This window comes from Leiobunum rupestre, chromosome 6 (assembly GCF_980474605.1).
Source record: "Leiobunum rupestre chromosome 6, qqLeiRupe1.1.hap1, whole genome shotgun sequence".
In the NCBI taxonomy this organism is placed as follows: Eukaryota; Metazoa; Arthropoda; class Arachnida; order Opiliones; family Sclerosomatidae; genus Leiobunum; species Leiobunum rupestre.
The window spans coordinates 47040283-47052712 of record NC_143389.1 but is presented as its reverse complement, the minus strand read 5'-3'; the positions used below and the strand labels follow the sequence as shown (position 1 = coordinate 47052712).

The 12430-nt window shown below is 34.2% G+C and overlaps 1 protein-coding gene across 2 annotated transcripts; it reads left to right on the top strand.

The window, feature by feature from the left end:
* Positions 1 to 293: 293 nt before the first annotated feature.
* On the top strand, positions 294 to 12325 carry IntS1 (integrator complex subunit 1). 2 transcript variants are annotated; one of them, XM_090176884.1, is made up of 38 exons: positions 294 to 376; positions 519 to 554; positions 616 to 870; positions 946 to 1280; positions 1346 to 1493; positions 1557 to 1659; positions 1716 to 1899; positions 1959 to 2104; positions 2168 to 2309; positions 2368 to 2650; positions 2715 to 2835; positions 2898 to 2975; positions 3041 to 3198; positions 3264 to 3360; positions 3422 to 3513; positions 3584 to 3644; positions 3719 to 3791; positions 3860 to 3984; positions 4047 to 4176; positions 4233 to 4406; positions 5939 to 6373; positions 6435 to 6599; positions 6663 to 6774; positions 6830 to 6991; positions 7057 to 7302; positions 7372 to 7745; positions 7804 to 8035; positions 8885 to 9629; positions 9690 to 9822; positions 9891 to 10024; positions 10084 to 10100; positions 10168 to 10343; positions 10405 to 10532; positions 10608 to 10864; positions 11584 to 11654; positions 11723 to 11814; positions 11879 to 11988; positions 12048 to 12325. In XM_090176884.1, the coding sequence occupies exons 1-38, from the start codon at positions 322 to 324 to the stop codon at positions 12161 to 12163; spliced, it is 6501 nt and encodes a 2166-aa protein (XP_090033010.1). In that variant the 5' UTR covers positions 294 to 321; the 3' UTR covers positions 12164 to 12325. The 2 variants fall into 2 exon arrangements, with proteins under 2 accessions (XP_090033010.1, XP_090033011.1); XM_090176885.1 differs by lacking the exons at positions 294 to 376; positions 519 to 554; positions 616 to 870; positions 946 to 1280 and having other exon boundaries at positions 1404 to 1491.
* The last annotated feature ends 105 nt before the right edge of the window (positions 12326 to 12430 follow it).

The following is a 12430-nucleotide window of genomic DNA, read 5'->3' as shown; positions in this document are numbered from 1 at the left end:
GGAGCAGACAAAAATATTCTTTTCGACCCTTTGTAAGCGAATTGCATACCTACCATTAATATGAGTGTCTTTTTCTTTTGTAAAAATTAAAGAAAAACTGATAAATAAACTAAATTGTTGTTTTTTATGAGAATTTTCAGGGTATTTTTAAATTTAAAATGGGTAAAGTGGGTATTTTATTGTTTGATTCTTGTGGGAATTTTAAGGAAACTTTTGAAATTTGGAAGTGGGTATTTTTCAGCTTAAGTCTGGGTAAAATGATCTTTTGGAAGTGGAAGCACTGTCTGAGCCCCACTTTCTTTTTGTGAATTTAAAGTTGTAATGGATCGCGAGAAAAACAAATTAGGGGCTAAACGTGGGACTAATAAAATTAAAGGTACAGTAATCTAACGGTTTTTTAAATGATCAATTATTTATTCTGTTACTTTAGGAATTAAAAAATAATTTTATTAACTGATAAAATTTTTCATAAACTAAAGCTAATAAGCCTTGGTCTTTTCGTATTTTCACTTTTTCAGCAACGTTATTCCCCTCGGGTGATTTTATTGCGTTAGGTAATGTTAAATAAATTTGCCACTATTTTTATTTCTAATGTTATCTCATGTAAATTTTCAGGTTCAAAGTCTACCCGTGGACCATCAGATGTTCCGGAACCAAAATCTCAAAGTAAACCACCAGGAAACACTGGAATTGTTGAAAGGAAGAGGGATGGTTCATCCCCATCCTCTTCGTCATCCTCTATTCCACCTAAGAAATCTAAACTATCAAGTAGTCCATCTGCTTCATTGGGATCACCCCTTGTGAGAACTGGTTCTCAAGGCAAAAGGGATAGCTTTAAAAATGAAGGATGGGATAGTGTTGCAACGGACGGTAAAATATCACAAATGCTGTTCAAATAAATATGGTAAGTCATCATAAAAAAAAAACAAATCCTCTCTGTTTTAGTTGAACCAGCTGAGTTACTCAGCAAGGTGATAGAGGCTGAAGAACAAAATGATGACGAGAGAGTAGAAGCCTTGCTATGCGGAGCTGTTAAGTCTTTAAAAAATTCACGATCTAAACCAGAAGCTACACAATTTCTCACATTGATGCTTTTAGCCAAAACTCGTCCTCACATATTTGCTAGTGATCTCATTGTTGATGCATTTTGTAGCTTGTTAAAGCGAGATGTTACTGTCAATTTTAAGTCAAAAGGCAACAATTTATTGTCACTTTTGGCTTGTAATATTTTACTCTCTGCATATCATGATACATCAAACTGGCCCGAAGAATTTGTCAAGGTTGTAATATCTCTTGGTAATATCCAGATTTTACATAATTATACCATTTTATGGGGTTTTTGCAGACATACATTGAAGATTCATTGGGAGAAAGAATTTGGGTTGATAATGAAGAGTGCAAGGGTTTTATAAACAACATATTGACAGCTTTTGGTACTATTTTACCTCCAAAAAGCATGATGGCTCCGGAATTGACTTTTAAACCAGATGCGTGTAATATCTTAACTTTTCCTTGTATGTCTTTGCCGATGGATAATTATATAATTTGAAATGTAGGTCCTAGTCCACCCACTGGTAATACAGATGATGATGAGGCTTCATCATCCAGTTTGAGCCTAGAATGCCGTGAAAGTTTGGAAAATATAACCGTCATAGCTAGGTAATTTTTTTAGGCTTATATTAGTTCCACAATTTAGAGTGTAACTTTTGAAATAGGTACAAGCATAACAGAGATGTTATTGAAAAATATGTTTTGGATTGTGTTCACGAGCACTTGGCCAGGAGGCAACCTATGGAAGTTTCCCGGAACTGGCTCCGGTTGCTTATTTCAACATGTGGCCTAAGTGAAATAAGGCTATTAGTAGCTCAAAAACTTGAGCTATGGCTGCAAAACCCTAAAGTAATAGATTTTGGTGAAAATATTTCATTAGAGTGATTATAAAATTTATTTCATTCTAGTTGACTAGACCAGCTCAAGACCTTCTTTCTGCAATATGTTTAAATTGTACACAGCATTCTCAGCAAGATGTTGAAGTTATTGCGCAACTTATTAGAGTTAGGCTAAAGTCCAAGCCTATAATCAATCATTTTCTTCAATGCATGAAGTATGATAAATTTTAGTTTTTGGTGGTTAAGGTCTGGATTTGATAAAACATTTCTTTTTGCAGAGAATTACTGAAGAAGCATCCAGAAAATCTTAGCACGGTATTGAAACACGCCATTTACAATGAGTTGTCAACTTCACGGAATCCTAACAATATGCAGCTTTTAGCTATCATATTTCAACATTCTCCTGAGAAGGCCGCTAAAGTGTGTCTATTTTTTGTCTCACAAAAATCAGATTTCATATTTTGTTTCTTGCTCTAAGGTATTGGCTGAGGTCTTTCAAGACCTTCTAACTAAAAGAGATGATTACTTAAGAGCTTTGAGGGTACTGTTTCGTGAAATTGTTCGTACAATTCGTCACGATTTGAACTATACATCATTTTGCGTGGCACTAATGCAAGAGAAGAGAGACACTGCCTTCCGAGAACTCGAAGCATCCTTGAAAGAAAGAATGTTTTTTTCAATCGTTGATATTGTGGTCTTGGCCATTTTCATGGCAATTAGTCCCATGGTTCGTGAAGCCTATATCAGAGGAGACAAAAAAGGTGAAAATTGCCTTTTATAATAAGAATTTTTTTGAAGTTTTTGAATGTGTAAAACATCTTGTAGATGTTGCTGTGCTTCGAAACTATCAAAGTATTGTCTCAGTTATTCAAAGGGACACAATTTGGTGGTTGCACACAGTATGTCCAAAAATGTTTAACCCTGGAAGAAATGAATTTATGCATTGGTAAATTTCTCTTGTCTATATTATTTATCAGCTCTGTCAGCTGTAACATTTATTTTTTTTAGTGTCCACAAAGTTCTTTTTATGGAGCAAATTGATCATTATTATAATAAAGACAACTGGCCGCCTGAAGGAGATAGACAGTAATTAACTTCTTGAATATATGCTTTATTTATTGGTATAATTTATTCGTAACCCCCACAAATAGTGTTCTGTTAAGGCTGGCTTCAGAAGTTCCAGTTTTGGAAGACACAATAATCAGAATTTTTGTAATCGGTCTATCGCGTGATCATCCTTTAAATGCCAATGATGCTTTAGATTTGGCCGACCATTTGATTAAAAGAGCAGCTTCTATTTATACTCAAGGTTAATTTTTTTAATTATGTCTTTTAATTTTCTGTTATATTAAATAAATTCAATGTGTATCTCAGATAATGTTGTCCTAAAATTTGAGAAAGAAGATTTTTTTGAAATTATGTTTAAGCTCTGTGCTTATCATCATCCTGAAAATATTTCTCTACCTGCCGGGTATTGAAAATTTTTGTAGGGTTTTTTAGGCTCTTTTAACTAACAACTTCTCCAATTTTAGTTATAAACCACCTAGTCTGGCAATTGCGGATCTTTATTGGAAAGCTTGGATTATGCTCTTGGTAATTGTAGCTCACAATCCATCAACTTTTGGTTAGTATAAATGTCTTACTAGATTTTGAAATTGAATTGTTTTACAAGTTGTTGAATTTACTTTGTTTAGGTCTTATAGCCTGGGATAGATACCCAACTCTCCGTAATTTTATGGAAATGTGTATCACAAAGTAATTGAACTATGATTTTTGTTGATTATCTCGTAATTTTTCTTACTAAAAATTATCCTATTTTTTCTCACCAGTCACTTCAGTTTTCCACCAGCCACAGTAGCATCTGGAGAAAAAGCGGACGAAATTAGATCTAGAGAGATTAGGGTATCATTTGTGTTTAAGTTTTCTTTAAGACCATTTATTCGGGTTTAAATACTTTTATTCCATAATAGATATCTCAACTGGAAAAACAAAATATATTGGAATTTGAAAGTCATTTGGCAGCCGCTTCCACTAAAGTTGCGATTACAGAAAGTAACAGTTTGCTGCTTTCCAAACTCGTTACTATGGATCCATTGTATGATTGCTTTAAACATTTTGCAACTTATTTTATTAATTCAATGAAATACCATCTTTCAGAGGAGCTGCGCGAAGACCCCCTAACCCGGTTTTGGATCAAGTGAAATCTCTCAATCAAAATTTCAAATTAGGACATTTGCTCTGTCGCAGCCGAAAGCCAGATTTTTTGCTAGACATCATTCAAAGACAGGTGAGAATTATTATAATTCTAAGAGCAACAATTTTTATGATTATTCTACTTCGTAGGGTACTTCCCAATCAATGCCTTGGCTTGCTGAATTGGTAGAGTCCAGTGAAGGGTCATTTAGTATGCTTCCTGTTCAATGTTTGTGTGAGTTCCTTCTAAATGATCCTCTGACTGAATTTGAAAATTCAGGAGATCTGGATGAGGATATTAAATCTGAGAAAAGTAAAGCAAAGGTAAATTTCAATAATGCATATATGGCCTTAAAGGTTGAAAATTGTGGGTGCAGCTTAGCACTCTTTCCATTTTCCACACTCATGTAAAGGTCCGCGATTCTATTAACGGTGTGTTTGTTCACAGGTAAAGGTACTTACATATTCTGTCGATTGGTTATAAAAAAGGAGAGAGGCTAAATCATTGTATATATCATTGATTTTAACTAATTAAATATAACCAAGTCTCTTTCCTTTTTTTATAACCATTATCAGCATATTGAACTTACAAAAAAACCACCTAAGCCTTTTTCTGATGATTGAAGCCCCAATTTTCCACATACCATCAACCGGAAAATGTACTTTTCCAATTCTGCAAATGATATATCTTATTTTTGGCTTGTCATCAAACTATCTCCCATCGTGAGATAAGAGAGTATATTTTACTGAATTATCAATGAGAAAACATAAGATGTATACAAATACCATTTTTTAGAGATCAGATCGAATATCAAATAATTGTTTTCTAGCCACCTCAAATACCGAATTGAATATCAAATATTTGTTTTCTAACTACATCAAATTATAATTATAAAAGGCTTTTATTGGGTAGCTCTTTCAAACAGGTCTGATTTACAAAGAGGTCCATATACAGTTAATTCAATTAAATTAAAACTAACTAAAATTATTCTAGAGAAATTTATTATAGTAAATACTCTTATCTCGTATAGTTTGAATAAATTTAGAAATCCTATCCCAAAATTGTAAGATTCAATATGTTTGTTCGTTGGTTGTAAGTTATTCCGCCTAGTTATTCCACAAGCAGGGTTCATACGGAACCTGGAGAAATCGGGGATTTGCAATTTGGCGAAAAAAGTCTGGGATAAGTCGGGGATTTTCTTAGTCAACAAACTTTGCATCGTAAAGAAAATGACGTCTCTTCTCTTGCGTGCTCATGCCTATTACCTTTTGCCGAGAGTGGAGAGAGACACTCAGTATGCTCTTATTAAATATATTTCAGTTTGTGATATTTAAAAGATATTGTTTCACTTTGTACTTTTACCCATGAAAATTAGCAGGAATATTACCAAAAATGTCAGGGATATTGACAAAAATTAACCCGGGATAACCTGGATAAGTCAGGGATTTGAAATCCGAAAATTTTGTACAAACCCTGACAGGGTTATTTGCTTTTGGTTCTAAGGGATGTCTCTAGTTGCCCCACATAGAAATTGAGATCAGATCCACGGGTTTGAAAGCTATGTATCGCAGATTGCTTTTTTTAGATGATCAAAAACCAAAGCGAATATTTAAAACATTGAATAGTTTGGTCGAATATTTTTGAATGAACAAAAAACTGGCAGTTAACTGGTCAAATTTCAAATAATTTGCCGTATTTGGTCCTGTTTTGGTCTTGGTTTTAAAGTTTTAGTTTTACTTTTTATAGTAATTTAGCCAATTAAAGACTTAATGCTGTATAACATTTTTTTTATTTTAGTTTTATTTCTACTGTACTCAAAATATTTCTCAAATGTTAACTGATTTTCAAATTTTAGAAAAGAGTAAAGCAAGAACTACTTCTCAACCACTTGCAAAACTTACTTCATAACACTGGCAGTTCCCCCGAAGATTCTCAACCGACAAAGGAAGTTCTAGACTACTTCCTTAGGCGACTTAGTTCACAACAATTGACCTCGCGCTCTCTGGCTATAAAAGGATTGCGTATGGTGCTCTCTCAACCAAATAAATCGCCCGAAATTTCTGATGATGAAGATTCTCTTGAGAAGGATAAGGATTCTGAAGAGTTCTCATGGCTTTTAAAATCTATGCCCACATTGGCTCATTTTGACGTTGTACGAGCTGCAGCAAGTTTAGCTTTGCGGCAAGCATGCCAAGTAGAAAATGATCCACCAGCTGTCTCTGCCTTTGTAAAATTCTTGGCAGAATTTGCTCCGATGGATAATTTACAGGATGTCTCAGACCTAGCTTTGGTAAGTAACTTTGCAGACTAATAAATGATTGGGTAATATTTATTTGATCTTTCATGATCAGGATATGGCACAATTAATAGTAGAGCGCCCTACCATTGTAAATTGTATCATTCCGCCACCTCCAAATCAATGCAGCAAGGAATGCCCTTTTCTAAATGCTGTTACTGCAATATTCATCAGATACTTAAGAATGGCCAAGATCCCCTCTAGAGAAGCTTATTCTTGGGTATGGTTAAAAATTTACTCATTGCTCTGTTAAAATTCATTAGTTAATTTTTATTCGGATTAGTCTGAATCTCAAGACCACATTTTAGTTCAATGGGCAGGTGGAGAAGCTGCTACCATGAGAATTTTGGTAGTTCATGCTATGGTCATTATATTATCATATGGACCACCAGTTGGTTAGTACACCTGAATAAATTTAATAAAATATCATTAAAATAATTAATTCTTCAGGAGATCAAAACTATTTCAATGAACTCCTTGAAACTTGGTTCCCGACTCATACACTTCCGCCTCAGGCATTCTTAGTAGACACTTCGGAAGAAGCTTTGCTTCAACCAGATTGGCTTAAACTGAGAATGATTCGTTCATCAGTTGAAATTTTAGTTGATTCTGGTAAATCATTATATATTACTGAAACAGGATTATAAATGACTAATTATTTAAATATTTCTTTCTAGCTCTGAAAGACCTGGATCCCAGTCAGTTGGTACTTTTTGTCCAGTCATTTGGAATTCCTGTTTACACAATGAGCAAACTGTTGCATTTGTTGGATTTGGCCGTCCAAATGGACAGCTATTCGGTAGACCAAGCCATTGTTGATAAAAAATACATGGCCCAGCTAGTTGAAGTCCAGCATCAGAGGGGTGCTAGTGGTGGTGATCAGTTTGCTCGCTTACTCGGAGACTATGAGCTAGCAGATAGAGGTATAATTTATCCCAAATATTTTATTTTTAGATAAATAATTCAATTCAATCCTTTTGTTTGTTCTCAAGGTGTAGCAGTAATCACCCATGTAGATAGTAATAACACTACCTCTGTTATTCAAAAAACACCTAGACCTCAACCACTTCGTCCTAGTTACCCGCAGTTAGATCCAGATATGGTTCAACCTGCTCTTTTACAATTGTTCAAACTGACTGAAGGGAGGACTCTTTTGGAATACACAGACCAAGAACTGTTTAAAGCCTTGCAAAAATCATTATCCCAAGATATACTTATGCGAGTGGAAGATTATCCTCATATTTCAGCATTTACTGATGCCTGCTATAGCATCACCAGAGGATCTATCAGGGAGGCATTTGCATTATCCGTTCTGAAAAAGACCAACTATTCATCCGTTCTATTTAGGCTTTCTACCGCAGCAATGGTGTGTTTTTACACTTTCCTGCATAATATTGTGATAATTTATACTTCACATTTAACAGTCGAAGAAAAAACCCGAACGTAGTTCAACAACCGATCGCCTTCTCGATGTGTGTAGAAGTATATGCCTCTGTGCCAAAGCGATCAAATCTCCACTTACGACCATATTGAAAAATTTCATGAAAGGCTTTGATGATGGATGCTTTGATTATGCCCATAAAGATCGTTGGAGATTGCTAATGGAAGAACTGTTGTCATCAAAAACAGAATGGAACTCACAACAAGTCATTGATAGTAAGTACGAATTTAACTTTTCACCAACGCATGTCCGATTTTTTTTATTTAATTTTTTTTTGATACTTTAGACGATACTGAACATTTCAGTGTCAAAATTGTTTTGTGGTAATGATAATTCGCGGATATATTAATTTTTGAAAATTAACCAAAATTAACGTTTTCTAGCGTTACTATTCCGTTTGTGGTTTTAGTAGGATACACAATTTTTCATTTTGTGCAATATTTGTCGTGGACAAAGTATTTTCTATTTTTTCTTGGTAGTAAGTACTCTAGGTCGCGATGCTAGACGCTCCATCGTGATTAGCAAGAATGGGGTTGAGATGGCACCGCGCGCCCCCAGCATGAGTAGTGAATGTGTGGTGCCGTCAGGCGCCAACACATTGTTTAAGATTATATTTTGGTATTTTTCCAAGAAAAACATTTTTTCACTCGTCTTGTGTTCGGAGTAAGGTGCTTTACCAAAATTTGCAGAGGGCTCGCAGGCAGTTTAACAAAATTTTGCAGAGAGCGTGGCCATGTAAAAAGCTTAACCATTTCCGCAAATAAAAATTGGACTATGCTTTACTTTTATTGCATATTTATTTCTTTTAAGCCGATTGTGTATCCTACTTCACCTAAAACAATGAACCGGGCCGAATTTTGGCGAAAGGTAAAGCTAAAAAACGTTAATTTGATGAAATTAATATCTCAGCGAATTTTTATTTCCGCAAAATAATTTTTACACGGAAATGTTCAGTATCGTTTAAAGTATCCATAATAGAAAAAAAAATCGGACCAGCGTTGGTGTGTTGATATTTTGTCAACTTTTCTTTAATTCTCAATTATCCAAGTATATTTTTTCAACAGTAATCAGAGCAGTAGTAAAAGGGAATAAACATCGCCTTGAAGAAGTTACGTTGGAAATAGTTAAAGCAGGAATTCAGCAAGGGAAAGTTCAAGATCTGTTAGAAGCATTCACTTCCATGGTGATGAATTCCAATTTAACACCAGAAATGTCAAGATATCACCTTTTTGTGGATTTAATATCTCAGCTAGAACCTGAAGTGATAGGGGCCCAAGGCAATTTACACAGAGAAAGACAACAGCAATTGCTATTTGGAAGAGAAGTTGGGTCTTCGAATGGCCAAAGTCTTTTTCCCTTTCGGCCATTTCTTTTGGCACTCCTTATTCATCAGTCAAACTGGCAAACGCTTCAAGAGTGTGTGACCTTAGTTCTTAAAAAAATTGAACCAGGGGAAGCTTCGAAATATGATCCATCTTCAGTTCTTGATTTCCTATGGGCTTGTATTCATATACCCAAGATATGGCAAGGAAAAAATAAAGGAAAACCCAAGCATTATGAAGAGGAAGATGTTTTGGTTTTGTCTAAAGAACAACTTATAGCAGTGGGTGATTACATAGTAGCAGAAGCATTGTCACATCTTAAATTACAAGACACTGATTTAAATAAGACATCAATTGATCCAATTGTGGTGTATCGTTTACCTTTGTTAGTTCGTTGCTGTTGTAATGCAGTAGATCACATATCAGCGGTTGCCAATCATCTTTTGGAGCTCGTAGATGCAAAGATTTATTCAAACAATGTTATAAAGTAAAATAAATAATCAATTTTCTTTTTTTTTCTTGAAAAATTCTAATGTCTTGTTTTTAGCGTTAAACATGTGTTCATTGTGAAGCAATTATTACTTCAAATGTACCTTGAAATGCCTGGGATTTTTAGAGTTAATACAATGCTAAATAATGTGTTGGATCAAGCAGCTACGTTGAAATTAAATTGCAGTAAGGTAAGTGTAGAATTTTTTGACAGTATCTGTGTTTTGAGGATTATTGATAAGCAATTATTAATTCGTAGCTTGATGTTATATCACATACATTGTTGATATCAATGGGAACCACAGATTCTTCCAAAACCTGTACAGAAAGAATGGAAGACCTCAATATAGCTCTTAGGAAATTGGCTAGCTCTCACGCTTATCTCCTCTTGAGGTAATTTCAAATATCTCTGGTTGATTGAAAATGATTTTTTTTATTTTTACAACTTTTAGGCAACTTCCAATGATATGTATGTTATTTATATGCTTTTATTTACAATTAGTTCGATTCTCCAGCTATTATTTTTTTCGGTTTAGGTACTCTTCTTTGTGGAAGAGTTCAGCTTGATTATGTTGTGTTTAGAGCTCGAAACCATTTAACTTTTTTCATAAACATTCTGGGGTTACTTGAATTATTAGCACCCCAAATTCTACTTCATGAATATCGCAATGATTTATCCAATATTTTCAATTGCTACTTGGATCTCTTTCTGGTAAGGTTTTTTTATTTCTGTAGTATGGTAGTTTGGATTTTTTTTTACTTGTTTCTTTCAGACTCATTCTTCTCAGACATCTGATTTAGTTTCCCTGTTCAACCGGTTTTTAACTTTTCTGAAGTCTTGTTTAGCGGTGGCACCTAATTGCGTTAGACCTTGTATACAGAAACATTTGCCCAATCTTCAGTAAGAAATTATCTTTCCAAAAGTTTTGAAAATTTAAATTGTTTATAGCATGTAATTTTTTTATTTGATTTTTAGAGAGCTACCACAACCTTATCAAGATCTTGCTGTATTTAAAGCATTGTTAGCAGGAACTTCTTGGATGCACCGAGCTGAAGAAGCGGTCCCAGAAGGAACTAACCACACAAATAAATACACAAATAAAGATGATCATACTTCGGATAACGTCTCAATAGTTTTTGAACTTTGGTCATCTGTTCAAAGACCACCAGGATGGACTCAAACTCAACTAGCCACCTTATCAGCTAGACTAAACCAGGAAGGCAACTTTGAAGGTCTGTTTTAGCTATGCAAATGCTGCTATCATTGTTAATGGGAAACTATGTATGTATACACTTGGAATGTCTAAGGAAAATTATGGCGGCCTTAATAATTCTCATAGAAATGGGAGTGGTTTACAGCTGAGATTTTCACTTGCACTGTAATGAGCTAAACTCTGCTCTGATACAACATTAAGCCTTGTCTCACTTATAGCGTTTTCTATTTGACTCCTCAAGATTCGCTCCGAATCCATCTCTGATGTAATTGATCTCAATCTAATTAAGAGAGAAATGGTACTTGTTTCAAGTTATTTCTTCCTGAGCTTCAAAAGAAACATGCAAAAAACTTGCTCCAGGAGCGATATCTGTCCATTAATTCTTTAAAATTGGCTGATCGGTTTCAAGCTATTTCAGTTCACGGAAGAGCAGTTAATGGAATATGCTAACATTTATCATAGCAGATCCCCAAACACTTAATTGGAACATTAAATGTAGATTGGGGTGATTTCAACCAGTCAAATGGAAAATGCTATTACCTTTTGTTTGTTAAGAACATGACAAAGTCTCTAAGATCAGCAGCGTGAGAAATAATCTGGGTTTCTTTGAAATTCTTTCATTCATTTTCCAGTAAGTCTTTTCTAAGTGAGTGTTCAGCACCACCGAAAACACAGTTTCCTGTTATTAAGCTCTTGTGTTAAATTTCTTTGATATCTTATGCTGATGTTGTATTTCAGATGTTATTTCAGCGTTGCAAGATCTAGAAAACATTTCAAACAGAAAACCAAATATTTTGGATCATTTCTTGGTAATTTTTATTCTCATTTTTAGTTCTTAAAATTAATATTGTATAAAGTTTAAAATTTTCTCTTTTAGGATGACCTGAAGATGCTTATTCAAAATAGGAACTTATTTTGTCGACAAACTGCTTTTAACCTCTTAATAAAACATTTAAGAAATAAACCAGGGTAAGTTGTTAATTATATTGGTTGTTCATTTTATGTTTTCTTCAAATATCTATCATGATTGTAGGAGTGCGAGCCAATTAGTTACTGCAGTTTTGCAGTGCTTGGAAAATTTAAGACATGACGTTATTCAAACGGCTTTGCAACATTTGCCTGAAGTGGTAGTTTTGGCACAAGGTGAGTTTTATGTTATTGGTTTGGGTATACCATTTAAATTTTTATTTTTTTTCCCGTAGAGTATGCTGCAATTTTACTTCAAAAGGCATTTGCTGTTGGTATTTCAACAAACATTAATAGTGCTCCTCAAATTTGTGAAACTTTGTTGTTATTAAATGTACAAACGGGTAGTTAGTGATTTCACCATTGTAAAATTAACGAAATTTCAAAAAAAATTCAACATTGCATAAATGTAAAAAAAATATTGATGCCTTGTTATATGATTAAAGCTGTAAAATCAAACAGGTGCGTTTTCGAAATTTAAATTTCCCGCGCTTATTAATCTTGTGGAATAAAGTTTTTTTGACCAATCGCAGTTTTTCCAAATGTTTTCCGTCGCCATCTATTTTTCTAAAGCTATATATTTTCATAATTTTTGAAGTTTTGAACGCTGCTTTTAGTA

What these genes read in the sequence shown, in the direction of transcription:
- IntS1 (XM_090176884.1), top strand. Translation starts at nt 322, where the DNA reads ATGGATCGCGAGAAAAACAAATTAGGGGCTAAACGTGGGACTAATAAA. An exon ending in AATATTTCTCTACCTGCCGG is followed by an intron (nt 3,361 to 3,421) that starts GTATTGAAAATT and finishes CTCCAATTTTAG; the next exon opens with TTATAAACCACCTAGTCTGG. An exon ending in TAGACATCATTCAAAGACAG is followed by an intron (nt 4,177 to 4,232) that starts GTGAGAATTATT and finishes TCTACTTCGTAG; the next exon opens with GGTACTTCCCAATCAATGCC.